The 14812-nt window shown below is 39.7% G+C and overlaps 1 protein-coding gene across 1 annotated transcript in view; it reads right to left on the reverse strand.

Annotated features, from left to right (window-relative positions):
* ARHGEF28 (Rho guanine nucleotide exchange factor 28) overlaps nucleotides 1-14812 on the reverse strand; it is a 155666-nt gene that overhangs the window by 96880 nt on the left and 43974 nt on the right. Inside the window, exons 9-12 of the mRNA XM_007457043.1 lie at nucleotides 10520-10575; nucleotides 9395-9443; nucleotides 7144-7288; nucleotides 6939-7066 (exon numbers count right to left, since the gene is read on the reverse strand). Coding sequence (XP_007457105.1) covers nucleotides 6939-7066; nucleotides 7144-7288; nucleotides 9395-9443; nucleotides 10520-10575 — 378 coding nt within the window. The remainder of the gene's footprint in view (nucleotides 1-6938; nucleotides 7067-7143; nucleotides 7289-9394; nucleotides 9444-10519; nucleotides 10576-14812) is intronic.

Below are 14812 nucleotides of genomic sequence, written 5' to 3' on the forward strand. Positions count from 1 at the left end.
AGCACAGGTCACTGCCCCCACCCCTCTTCCGGGGAGCCTGTGCAGCCCGCCACTGCCAGGTTCCCGGGATCCAGGGACAATTTCTCAGGGAGAACACACGGCGGGCCTCAGGCTGGGGCAACGTCACGCCGACTTCTGCCGCCGCAGGACCGCTCCGCACTCCGTGCCCCTCCCTGCCCCCGGCCTGAGAGCGCCAGAGCCCCCGAGTCAGCGGCTCCTTTAACGCCGTCCTGTCTGAGCAAAAAGCAGACGCCCTCCAGCGACCTACACGCAGAGGCAGGGCCAAGTCGAAAGCTGAGCCCCTGTGAGCTGTGAGAACAAAGAAGAAAAAGGGAAATCTCTCCCAGCAGCCTCAGAAACAGCGGATTAAAGCTACACAATCAATTTGATGTACCCTGCCTCTGTGGAATACATGAATAGACAGCGAATCATCCCAAATTGAGGAGGCGGACTTCTAGAGCAAGATCTATGATTTTTTCCCCTTTTCCTCTTTTTGTGAATGTGTATGTGTATGCTTCTGTGTGAGATCTTGTCTGTATAGGTTTGCTTCCACCATTTGTCCCAGCGTTCTATCCGACCATTTTTTTTTTTAATTTTTTTCTTAATAATTAATTTTAATTTAAAGAACTCTGTTATACTTTACCTTCTTTCTATCTTTCCTTCCTTCCTTCCCTTTTTGAGACAACGAATCGTCCCAAATTGAGGAGGTGGACTTGGAGAGCAAGTTTTATGATTTTTTCCACTTTACCTCTTTTTGTGAGGGTATATGTGTATGCTTCTATGTAAGATTTTGTCTCTATAACTTTGCTTCCACCATTTGTCCTAAGGTTCTATCCTTCCCTTTTTTTTTTCCTCTAAATAATTATTTTTTTAATTCAATAACTTTATTATACTTTATTTTATTTTACTGTATCTTCTTTCTTTCTGTATTTTTTCCTTCCTTCCCTCATTCCTTCCTTCCTTCCCTCCTCCCTCCCTCCCTCCTTTCTTTCCTTCTTGCCTTCTTCCTTTCTTTTCTTCTTTCTTTCTTTCTTCCTTCCCTCCTTCCTTCCTTCCCTCCTCTCTTTCTTTCTTTCTTTCTTTCTTTCCTATTTCCTCCTACTTATACTAATTCTCTCTACTTTCTCTCCCTTTTATTCTGAGCCGAGTGGATGAAAGGCTCTTGCTGCTCCAGCCAGGAGTCAGGACTCTGCCTCTGAGGTGGGAGAGCCAACTTCAGAACACTCGTCAAGAAGAGACCTCCCAGCCCCACATAATATCAAACGGCGAAAATCTCCCAGAGATCTCCATCTCAACACCAGCACCCAGCTTCGCTCAACGACCAGCAAGCTACAGTGCTGGACAACCTATGCCAACCATATAGCAAAACAGGAACACAACCCCACCCACTAGCAGAGAGGCTGCCTAAAATCATAATAAGTCCACAGACACCCCAAAACACACCACCAGACGTGGACCTGCCCACTAGAGAGACAAGATCTAGCCTCATACACCACAACACAGCCACTAGTCCCCTCCACCAGGAAGCCTACACAACGCACTGAACCAACCTTAGCCACTGGAGACAGACATCAAAAACAACGGGAGCTACGAACTTGCAGCCTGCAAAAAGGTGAACCCAATCACAGTAAGATAAGCAAAATGAGAAGACAGAAAAACACACAGCAGATGAAGGAGCAGGATAAAAACCCACCAGACCTAACAAATGAAGAGGAAATAGGCAGTCTACCTGAAAAAGAGTTCAGAATAATGATAGTAAAGATGATCCAAAATCTTGGAAATAGAATGGACAAAATGCAAGAAGCAGTTAACAAGGACCTAGAAGAAATAAAGATGAAACAGACAATGATGAACAACACAATAAATGAAATGAAAAATACTCTAGATGGGATCAATAGCAGAATAAATGAGGCAGAAGAACGGATAAGTGACCTGGAAGATAAAATAGTGGAAATAACTACTGCAGAGCAGAATAAAGAAAAAAGAATGAAAAGAACTGAGGACAGTCTCAGAGACCTCTGGGACAACATTAAACGCACCAACATTCGAATTATAGGGGTTCCAGAAGAAGAAGAGAAAAAGAAAGGGACTGAGAAAATATTTGAAGAGATTATAGTTGAAAACTTCCCTAATATGGGAAAGGAAATCGTTAATCAAGTCCAGGAAGCACAGAGAGTCCCATACAGGATAAATTCAAGGAGAAATACGCCAAGACACATATTAATCAAACTGTCAAAAACTAAATACAAAGAAAGCATATTAAAAGCAGCAAGGGAAAAACAACAAATAACACACAAGGGAATCCCCATAAGGTTAACAGCTGATCTCTCAGCAGAAACTCTACAAGCCAGAAGGGAGTGGCAGGACATACTGAAAGTGATGAAGGAGAAAAACCTGCAACCAAGATTACTCTACCCAGCAAGGATCTCATTCAGATTTGATGGAGAAATTAAAACCTTTACAGACAAGCAAAAGCTGAGAGAGTTCAGCACCACCAAACCAGCTTTACAACAAATGCTAAAGGAACTTCTCTAGACAAAAACACAAGAGAAGGAAAAGTCCTATAATAACGAACCCAAAACAATTTAGAAAATGGGAATAGGAACATACATATCGATAATTACCTTAAATGTAAATGGACTAAATGCTCCCACCAAAAGACACAGATTGGCTGAATGGATACAAAAACAAGACCCATATATATGCTGTCTACAAGAGACCCACTTCAGACCTAGAGACACATACAGACTGAAAGTAAGGGGATGGAAAAAGATATTCCATGCAAATGGAAACCAAAAGAAAGCTGGAGTAGCAATTCTCATATCAGACAAAATAGACTTTAAAATAAGGACTATCAGAAGAGACAAAGAAGGACACTACATAATGATTAAGGGATCGATCCAAGAAGAAGATATAACAATTGTAAATATTTATGCACCCAACATAGGAGCACCTCAATACATAAGGCAAAAACTAGCAGCCATAAAAGGGGAAATCGACAGTAACACATTCATAGTAGGGGACTTCAACACCCCACTTTCACCAATGGACAGATCATCCAAAATGAAAATAAATAAGGAAACACAAGCTTTAAATGATACATTAAACAGGATGGACTTAATTGATATTTATAGGACACTCCATCCAAAAACAACAGAATACACATTTTTCTCAAGTGCTCATGGAACATTCTCCAGGATAGATCATATCTTGGGTCACAAATCAAGCCTTGGTAAATTTAAGAAAATTGAAATTATATCAAGTATCTTTTCCGACCACAACGCCATGAGATTAGATATCAATTATAGGAAAAGAGCAGTAAAAAATACAAACACATGGAGGCTAAACAATACACTACTTAGTAACGAAGTGATCACTGAAGAAATCAAAGAGGAAATTAAAAAATACCTAGAAACAAATGACAATGGAGATACAACGACCCAAAACCTATGGGATGCAGCAAAAGCAGTTCTAAGAGGGAAGTTTATAGCAATACAAGCCCACCTTAAGAAGCAGGAAACATCTCGAATAAACAACCTAACCTTGCACCTCAAGCAATTAGAGAAAGAAGAACAAAAAAACCCCAGAGTTAGCAGAAGGAAAGAAATCATAAAAATCAGATCAGAAATAAATGAAAAAGAAATGAAGGAAACAATAGCAAAGATCAATAAAACTAAAAGCTGGTTCTTTGAGAAGATTAACAAAATTGATAAACCATTAGCCAGACTCATCAAGAAAATAAGGGAGAAGACTCAAATCAATAGAATCAGAAATGAAAAAGGAGAAGTAACAACTGACACTGCAGAAATACAAAAAATCATGAGGGATTACTACAAGCAACTCTATGCCAATAAAATGGACAATCTGGAAGAAATGGACAAATTCTTAGAAATGCACAAACTGCCAAGACTGAATCAGGAAGAAATAGAAAATATGAACAGACCAATCACAAACACTGAAATTGAAACTGTGATTAAAAATCTTCCAACAAACAAAAGCCCAGGACCAGATGGCTTCACAGGCGAATTCTATCAAACATTTAGAGAAGAGCTAACACCTATTCTTCTCAAACTCTTCCAAAATATAGCAGAGGGAGGAACACTCCCAAACTCATTCTACGAGGCCACCATCACCTTGATACCAAAACCAGACAAGGATGTCACAAAGAAAGAAAACTACAGGCCAATATCACTGATGAACATAGATGCAAAAATCCTCAACAAAATACTAGCAAACAGAATCCAACAGCACATTAAAAGGATCATACACCATGATCAAGTGGGGTTTATTCCAGGAATGCAAGGATTCTTCAATATACGCAAATCTATCAATGTGATTAACCATATTAACAAATTGAAGGAGAAAAACCATATGATCATCTCAATAGATGCAGAGAAAGCTTTTGACAAAATTCAACACCCATTTATGATAAAAACCCTGCAGAAAGTAGGTGTAGAGGGAACTTTCCTCAATATAATAAAGGCCGTATATGACAAGCCCACAGCCAACATCATCCTCAATGGCGAAAAACTGAAAGCATTTCCACTAAGGTCAGGAACAAGACAAGGTTGCCCACTCTCACCACTCTTATTCAACATAGTTTTGGAAGTTTTAGCCACAGCAATCAGAGAAGAAAAGGAAATAAAAGGAATCCAAATCGGAAAAGAAGAAGTAAAGCTGTCACTGTTTGCAGATGACATGATACTATACATAGAGAATCCTAAAGATGCTACCAGAAAACTACTAGAGCTAATCAATGAATTTGGTAAAGTAGCAGGATACAAAATTAATGCACAGAAATCTCTGGCATTCCTATATACTAATGATGAAAAATCTGAAAGTGAAATCAAGAAAACACTCCCATTTACCATTGCAACAAAAAGAATAAAATATCTAGGAATAAACCTACCTAAGGAGACAAAAGACCTGTATGCAGAAAATTATAAGACACTGATGAAAGAAATTAAAGATGATACAAACAGATGGAGAGATATACCATGTTCTTGGATTGGAAGAATCAACATTGTGAAAATGACTCTACTTCCCAAAGCAATCTATAGATTCAATGCAATCCCTATCAAACTACCACTGGCATTTTTCACAGAACTAGAACAAAAAATTTCACAATTTGTATGGAAACACAAAAGACCCCGAATAGCCAAAGCAATCTTGAGAACAAAAAATGGAGCTGGAGGAATCAGGCTGCCTGACTTCAGACTATACTACAAAGCTACAGTAATCAAGACAGTATGGTACTGGCACAAAAACAGAAAGATAGATCAATGGAATAGGATAGAAAGCCCAGAGATAAACCCATGCACATATGGTCACCTTATCTTTGATAAAGGTGGCAGGAATATACAGTGGAGAAAGGACAGCCTCTTCAATAAGTGGTGCTGGGAAAATTGGATAGGTACATGTAAAAGTATGAGATTAGATCACTCCCTAACACCATACACAAAAATAAGCTCAAAATGGATTAAAGACCTAAATGTAAGGCCAGAAACTATCAAACTCTTAGAGGAAAACATAGGCAGAACACTCTATGACATAAATCACAGCAAGATCCTTCTTGACCCATCTCCTAGAGTAATGGAGATAAAAACAAAAATAAACAAATGGGACCTAATGAAACTTCAAAGCTTTTGCACAGCAAAGGAAACCATAAACAAGACCAAAAGACAGCCCTCAGAATGGGAGAAAATATTTGCAAATGAATCAACTGACAAAGGATTAATCTCTAAAATTTACAGGCAGCTCATGCAGCTCAATAACAAAAAAATAAACAACCCAATCCAAAAATGGGCAGAAGACCTAAATAGACATTTCTCCAAAGAAGATATACAGACTGCCAACAAACACATGAAAGAATGCTCAACATCATTAATCATTAGAGAAATGCAAATCAAAACTACAATGAGATATCATCTCACACCAGTCAGAATGGCCATCATCAAAAAATCTAGAAACAATAAATGCTGGAGAGGGTGTGGAGAAAAGGGAACACTCTTGCACTGCTGGTGGGAATGTGAATTGGTTCAGCCACTATGGAGAACAGTATGGAGGTTCCTTAAAAAACTACAAATAGAACTACCATATGACCCAGCAATCCCACTACTAGGTATATACCCTGAGGAAACCAGAATTCAGAAAGAGTCATGTACCAAAATGTTCATTGCAGCTCTATTTACAATAGCCCGGAGATGGAAACAACCTAAGTGCCCGCCGTCGGATGAATGGATAAAGAAGATGTGGCACATATATACAATGGAATATTACTCAGCCATAAAAAGAAACGAAATTGAGCTATTTGTAATGAGGTGGATAGATCTAGAGTCTGTCATACGGAGTGAAGTAAGTCAGAAAGAGAAGGACAAATACCGTATGCTAACACATATATATGGAATTTAAAAAAAAAAAATGTTATGAAGAACCTAGGGGTAAAACAGGAATAAAGACAGAGACCTACTGGAGAACAGACTTGAGGATATGGGGAGGGGGAAGGGTGAGGTGTGTTAGGGCGAGAGAGAGACATGGACATATATATACTAACAAACGTAAGGTAGATAGCCAGTGGGAAGCAGCCGCATGGCACAGGGAAACCGGCTCGGTTCTTTGTGGCTGTCTGGAGGGGTGGGATAGGGAGGGTGGGAGGGAGGGAGACAAAGAGGGAAGAGATATGGGAACATATGTATATGTATAACTGACTCACTCTGTTATAAAGCAGAAACTAACACACCATTGTAAAGCAATTATACCCCAATAAAGATGTTAAAAAAAAAAAAAAGAAGAAGAACCTGTAGCTAAGTGACACCATGAAACAGAATTCTTTTGAAAAGAATAAAAGAAAACGTTTCCATCTTACATCCTTCAGAAAACATTCCTTTAGGCAAATGCTCACAGAAACCCAAGTAAATGCAAAGGCGTCTTCTCCTCACCTTCCATTAAGAAGGAGTCCGTGGAGGGAGGTGAGCCCATGGGCTGGAACAGCTCATCAGACTGAGACCTGCTTCTCCAGGTGCTCCCGTCACTTTCGGACTCCAAGGATGCCCCTGACTTCCTGAAGCTGGAAGCACAGGGAGAAAAGTCAGCCCCCGGCAGCAGCTCTGAGACGTCAAGGTGTAAGACCACACTGAGCCTTACCTTTCCAAGGTGATGCCTGGAACGCTTCTGGACAATGGATGGACTTGCCCTGCTGCTTCCTTCCTCCCGGTCGGCAACCCAATAGGCATGGAGGAGGAAGGGTGCAAGGAGAGCCCAGGCGGTGGGACGTCTCTAAATGAAGAATCTGGAAATCAGAATGGATGCTTCATGAGGTTTCCAAGGCGGGCAGTAATCCCAACGAGTAAAGATGGTCTCCTAAAAGCCAGAAAGCTGAACACTCCAATGGCCACTTCTAACGTGTCACAAGCCCAGACTTGAAACTAGTCTCCCTGCCACATCCCAACACCTGCTTCAAATGTCCCTTCCAGTTCACACCCTCCTGGTACCCAGGCTGCAGGCCTGCTTCAGCATATCCACTTGGAGACTGTGGGTGGCTGGAATTACACAAACAGACAAGAAAATGGAATGGGGAAACGCTGGGACTGCTTGCCCATAAATCACTGCGTGTACTCCCTAGAGCCAGCTTTAATTAGATACAAGGTGTTATTAGCACTATTACTAGAACGTACACTGTGTGTATAAACAAGCACACACACACACAGATCATGTAAACAGATGGGAACAGTGCTGTTCTTTATGGTATAAGAATGTCAGGCAGATGAAACCTTCAAGCCAAGCTGGGCTGTTCTCTCTCACATACGGAAAATGAAATGATGCCTCAGTACCTTTCTGGTCCGTTTGAAATGTTATGGGCCTCCACGCATTTACATTTGATGTGTATTAAGAAGTGACTCTCCGAAAATATTTCAATCCTATAATATTATGTGCTTGGCGCACACCTTTCTTTTCTTTTCTTTTCTTTTCTTTTCTTTTTTTTTAGCGGTACGCGGGCCTCCCACTGTTGTGGCCTCTCCCGTTGCGGAGCAACAGGCTCCGGACGCGCAGGCTCAGTGGCCATGGCTCACGGGCCCAGCCGCTCCGCGGCACGTGGGATCCTCCCGGACCGGGGCACGAACCCGCGTCCCCTGCGTCGGCAGGCGGACTCTCAACCACTGCGCCACCAGGGAAGCCCACACCTTTCTTAAGTAAAGGGGAAAAATACTTATATGGAACCCTAAGATATTACAAAGGATTCTTCACATGTATGATTTAATGTTATTCCTAAGTTACGAGGAGGAACAGATGGTATTCTATCAATTCTAAGATGCTTTTAAATTATTTTCATGCTTAACCCTTATGAAATTGAGAAGTACGTTCCAACTGAGGCCAAAAGGACTTCTGGTGAAGAATGAGGGGAGTAAACAATGCCACACTTGTTACTGCCTGCACTAGTTTACCCTTGTGTAACATCACACACAGTCACACATCACCATTAATTTGCATATTTCACTGACCCCCGATTCAAGTGGCTTTTAAAACACTGGTCACACTATGGCACCATTGAAGTGAAAAGTGACCACAAACTTAAAATGCCTGCCACAAGGCAAGCTATGTAATATTTGAGGCAAAAGAAATTGCAAAATTGCTCACATCAAGTCAAAGGATTTTCACTCAGGAGGACAGTCGTGTGACTGATCTTTGCAAGAAATGTAAAGACTGTCATGGACCGCCAATTATCTAAGAGAAATTGTTTAAATTTCAACAGTGTATTAATTCAAGAGAAAGAGAACCACTGAGTTTAAGCATATGCAAACAAAACTCAGGTATGCCCTGAAATTTCAACTGCCATCCTAATGCAGCTGATGAGATCACAGCCTCAGGCACGGCTACTAAAAAGTATCAGCTTGCTCTGATAAGGAGCAACAGAGACTGATAAGAATCTATAGATTCTCAACTTGAAGACTTTTTCCTAACCTTGTGATTCTTAAGAAGCATATGGTACGTATTGGTCAAGATAAATATGTGCCACTGCTAGGAAATCATAAAATGATGTACATTTAATGTAGTGTTTCTCTTTTCCCCCAAAAGGCTGTTATCAATAGTGCAGTGCATATTACACTAGTTCGCATCTTAAAATTGAGGCAACATCATAATACCTCCTCCATTCAGCCTTCCCTAATATAAAGATCATATAGTACGTGTAGCGCAAAGGCTAGTAGTCTGCCAGAGTTTATGACATTCTTGACTTCTTTGTGTAACTAAAAATTATGCCAATTACACCCAGCATATGCTATGAAAGAAGGAATAACTGGGCAAATGAGAGCACAAAAGGATGGGGTATTTTACATTGGAAAAAATGTGTGTATGTATGAAACTGAAAAAAGTTCTTGCCGTTTTCCACATCACTTACTTCCAAGGATGGTCTGCGGTTTGTTCTTATTATATTTCACTTGGAATTTCTGTAAAGAACATTAGAAACGCAAAAAGTAAGATCAAAGCACCACTGGACTACAAGAATGTGCACAGTTACACAGAACAGGCTTCTTATCTATACCATTTTCTTTGTTATTTTATTTCAAACAGAGGAATTCAAAGCAAAAGACATAAAACACAACAAAGAGAAAAATGTGATGACAATGAGATGAGCAAGTTATAAGGAACGTGTGCCTCATGAGCACGTCTCAGCAAGATCCCAGCTTTAGTAAAAGCCCGATGGAACCGAAAATCTCCAGTTCCTGTGTGCAAACCCAGGCTCAAAAAGGAGTTCTTACCAGCGCTGCCTTTCTCCTATTTGTTCTTTCTGTTCCTGGCTATTCCTCCCGCCTACAGGACACAATGACCTTGAGCACTGGAATGTCATCCTGAACTCTGTCACCTGACACAATGTGTGTTTCAAGTAACACAGAGTTGGGGACTCCATGCTTCCCTCTGAAGGACCATCATGCTCACGCATGGGCATTTCAGGCATGGCTTTAGAGTGGGAGACAAAGGAACACAATGATAAATACCTCCATCTACTCAAGCCCACCCCCAAACACAGAGAACATTCCTCTAGTCCAGTGGGCCTTACACTGTGGTCCCAGGATCAGCAGCATCACCTGGGGACATGTTTGAAATGCAAATTCTCAGAATCCACCCAGACCTACTGGCTCAGGAATTCGGGGAGTGGGGCCCAGATATCTGTGTTTTAACAGGCCCTCCAGGCGATTCTGATGTGTGCTGATGTTTGAGAATTACTGCTCTAGACTTCATTTACATATGCTCAGGGTTTGCACTGGTAAACCAAGCAGGTCCTGACAGAAAGCCTAACCCACCCACATCATGTAGCGCAAATGGAGCGTTCCCTCTATTTCTACAAGTGCATAGTTAACTGAATAGGTATACACTTTGAGCATGTGTTATTTTATCACTACAACGACCACTTTAAAAATAAATCTAGACAGTAATAACTAGTAAATCTAAAAACCTAAACAGATAACATGAAGCAACAAGTTGCATACAAGCATGTAACATTCACACACGACTGAGAGATTACCTTGGTGCACGGAGAGGCGGCATCTTTACAGCCCTTATGTACATTTGCATTACAGTCTGGAACAAAAGGAAAAGATAGAAAAGTGTCCATCTTATTTAAGTTAATCTGCAAAGTGAAATGCATATGACTACCTCATGCTTTTAAGGGTCATTATAAAAATAACACATAAACATTAAAAATATTTAGACAACTTAAAAAGGAAAGAAAAAATATTTAAATCACATGTAGCCCCACCACTGGAGCAGAACATCTAGTTACGCTTTTTGCATTAAATTCTATTTTGCCTGATAATAACATGGCTACATCTGCTTTCTTTCCCTTAGTTTGTCTAAATACAAGTGTATCCTTATCCTTTTGCATTCCTCTACTTTAGATCTTTCTGAAAATTAAACCTTTAGATATTTCTTGTCAGCAATATAACGCTGTATTTTCTATAATCCATTCTGACAATCCGTTTTTTGTTTGTTTGTTTTTTGGCCGAGTGGCTTGTGGGATCTTAGTTGCCTGACCAGGGATCGAACCCGGTCCCTGCAGTGAAAGCACGGAGTCCTAACCACTGGACCGCCAGGGACTTCCCTCTTTGTCCTTTTTAAATTAATATTTTTAGTTATTTGTATTTTATATACTCTTTTACAATTTATATGGTAATCAGCGCTCTCTTTGGATTATTTTGTCCATTTACTTTGTGCTTTATATTGCTTTCTTTTCTATTTTTATTCCTCTCTGGCTTTTTTTGGATCAATTAAATATTTTTTCTCATTACTTTCTTAATTTTTACAAGTATGGGACATATTTTTAGCTTAATAATTTTTACCCTAGATATTTTGACATTCATATTTAACTTAGTAAAATTTGAAATGAATAGCTTTACGGTCCTTCAAACCACACAAGGATATTTGAATATATGAACCTCACTTCCTCTCCCTCTTATGTGTTCATCTTGCTGCTTTAAGCCCAGCGGACAGTATTATTGTTTTACACTGTCAATGTTCTTCATTCTTTCCTGCATCTCCCATCTTTTTTCTGGATTGCTTTTAGTACATTCTTTAGAATTTCCTGAAGCTCTGTTGGGGGCACACCCTGTGTAGCCCTTTCTCGGTGTCCTTGGGGGACTGGTTCTAGGAGCCCCTGGGGATGCTCAAGTCCCTTATATAAAATGGTGTAGTACAATGAATACAGTCGACTCCCGTATGGACAGACTTAACTGCCGATCGCACTGTTAATATTTTAGATTCCTTGGAGAGATTTTTCCCCTTCTGCACAGGGTCTTATCGATTATGAAACCTGAAATCATGCATGACATACACTTCTGTGTCTGCCTGAGAACTCATGCACTACTATATGCCCTAGATTAGTAAGGGACTTCTGACATACGGCAACTGCCTGCTAGCACCCCAGGGAAAACGCCTATGAAGACGGAAAGAAAGAAAAATGCACAACAATGCTAGAGAAAATGTACTGTCAGGCTCCGAGAGAATTCCTACTAACAAAGAGGAAACCAAATTAAAAGAGAAAAGTTAGCAGCTTGCCTACGTTTTACTTCACGAAACAAGGTGGCCGCATCTCACTGAAAGAAGTAAGGGAACACTTTGCCTGCCCCCTCGTGCCCGCAGGCTCAGAGAGCTCCCTGCATGGGGACTGCTTCCTGACAGGCTGCTGTCTTCTTGACCCCTCTGCCCTCCCACCTTCACATCACCTACCACCACACCCTCATCCTGCCCACCCGACCCCGAGACGCTGAGTGCACATGGAAGAGCCAGAGGCTTATCAGAAACTTCAGGAGAAAAATCCTTCCACAAGGGTAGCAGGGCTCACTGAGGCCCGTCAAACAGTGACTGCAGCCCCCTGAGAATCGAGCAAGATGCTGAGCCCACAACCTTCCTCCCGCTGTAGGTCTTCGGCGGCACCCAGCCAACACCTCAATGGCCAGTGAGCAGGAGACAGGCTGGTCCATGTACTACTGGTCCTGCAGGCAAACGTCAAAATGGCATGGCTCTCTCCTCACCCCAGAACAAGAGAATGAAAGGATAAGGAAAAAAGCAGAAGCTAGGAGGTACCACAGAACAAAGTTATACTGAAAACTCACAGGAAGAGGGAGCCACTGAATATTATGAAATCCAGAAATGGAGAAGAAACATTTGGATATTTGAAATGTGTCCTCCCTAAGAGACACAAAACAGACATAAAATAGGACCAAAAGGCCGTGAAGGGAGTATAGGATGTGACCATAGGCCAAGAGGATGACAGGGAAACGGAGCTTTGTGAGACGAGAAAGTACTACAAGGAAGAAAAAAGAGCAAGAGAGCGGAATTTAAACCAAATTGAGAAGATTCGATGTGACAAAGTATCAAAGCAGTGCTATGAAATTGAACTTGAAAGAGTCCCTCCAGAATGTGGAGAAAAAGAAGTGTATAATTATCAAACAAGATGTCATACAAATATGACAGATAACAGATCACACTTCTCTAAGGAAGAAATCAGAAAAATGAGGTCAGAAGTAACAACTGACAGCTGCAACTGACAAAAACTTTTAGAAAGCTTAAAAAGAACCAAAAAAGGCAAATCAAAAGGTCTTACTGTTTTCTAGGAAAAAATCATTACATTATACCTATTCTATAGACACAGTCTGACAATATCCCTATGATCAAAAAATTAAAAGTCCTCAAGCATCTAGGCAGAAAAAGCAGGTTACCAGCAAGGGCATGAGGACAGGCAGGCCTCAGAATTTTCTACTGTACTATAATATTAAATGCCCAGATATAAGGGACCAGTGTTGGCAGAGTCTTGAGGGGAAAAGGTTTGACTGAAGAATTTATTTAGCCAGATAAAATTGGTTTTATTGTGTGAAAGAAGCAAAGATATACCCTTAGATACACAAGATTTCAGAAAACAGATTACTCCAATAACCTTCTTGGAAAAAAAATTACCTGAAATCCTACTGCCTATTAAAAGCAGAATCAAAATTAAGAGTTCAGAATGGATCAGCTTTATTGAAGGAAAAAAAAAAGAGCAAAAGTGAGCACTGAAACCAAAGAATCACATCTAAAAGATTATTGTTAAGTAGAGACACAGAACTGAATACAAATATCAAATTATTGTTGGAATATAAAATTATTCCTGAAAGATTAAACATACATTATAAAAGTAATAATAATGAATTCAGCATACTCACAGAGGCTAGGGGGAAAAAAGGGTAACTATAAGGGAAATAAGAGTATTCAATTATAAGCCTCACACAGCCTTAAAGTTATTATTAGTTAAGTATTAAAAGAGCATATCTTGCCCAATCCCTGAAGAAGATAAAAGAGGACACATGGTCTAAATAGCTGAACCAGACATCAAGGAAAACAGCAAAGAACTACAAAAGACAGTTGACAGTTGTAAGATTAAATGTAAATAAGGAAAAAACCCTTATAAAACAAGGTCTCTCAGTTACATTACAGATTACCTATAGCTAAATTAAAGACACACACCTCAGATTAAAAACACAGAAATAGGTAAGAGAAATACAAACAAAAGGAAAGCAAGAAGAATATTAATTTTAAACAAAGTAAAATTCTTATAAATGGCATTTAACCGCATTAGGGTAGTTTTAAGTTTATGAAAGTTAAATATGCAGTGAAGCTGTGATTAGTAAACTTCTGTGCATCGAATAATGTAACATCAAAATATAGGTAGTGAAATCTCTTTATAAACAAGGAGAATTTCATAGAAATACAATATTTGTGGAAAACTAGCAACTCAGGCTTTAATAAAGAAGAATACAGACACCAAGATTTTGAATATTTATATTATTTGTTTTATATCATATTGTATTTTTAAGATTAGAAATATTGATATTCACAATTAAAAAATGCACCATGAAGTAGGATTATTAACCAATAACGGCAGTCTGAACGTTGTATTCTCCTACCCAATGTAAAAAACTTAATAACCAAAGTTTAAATCCCCAATACTCCCCTCCCCCCAAAACTGTAAATCTTAAAACTTCTAAAAGACTATGGTTAAAGAGGAAATTAAACATATACTCAAACTGATTCTAGAATTTAATCTAAGGCAATGATCAAAGATGTGGGCAGTGATATGTGGAAAAGAATGCTCCTTGCAACATTATTTACGTTGTGAAACAATTGGAAAAAACTTAAATGCACAACAAGTAAGGAACAATTAAGCACATTTGATACCATCAAATGAGACATTAGCATACAAAGCTGACTTTTTTAGTGATTAGGAGGGATTCCATAAAAATATGAATAGCAATTTTCTCTAGGTGGTAAAAGTCTAGATAATTTT

The sequence above is a fragment of the Lipotes vexillifer genome, unplaced genomic scaffold (genome assembly GCF_000442215.2).
Source record: "Lipotes vexillifer unplaced genomic scaffold, Lipotes_vexillifer_v1.1 scaffold241, whole genome shotgun sequence".
Classification (NCBI taxonomy): Eukaryota; Metazoa; Chordata; class Mammalia; order Artiodactyla; family Lipotidae; genus Lipotes; species Lipotes vexillifer.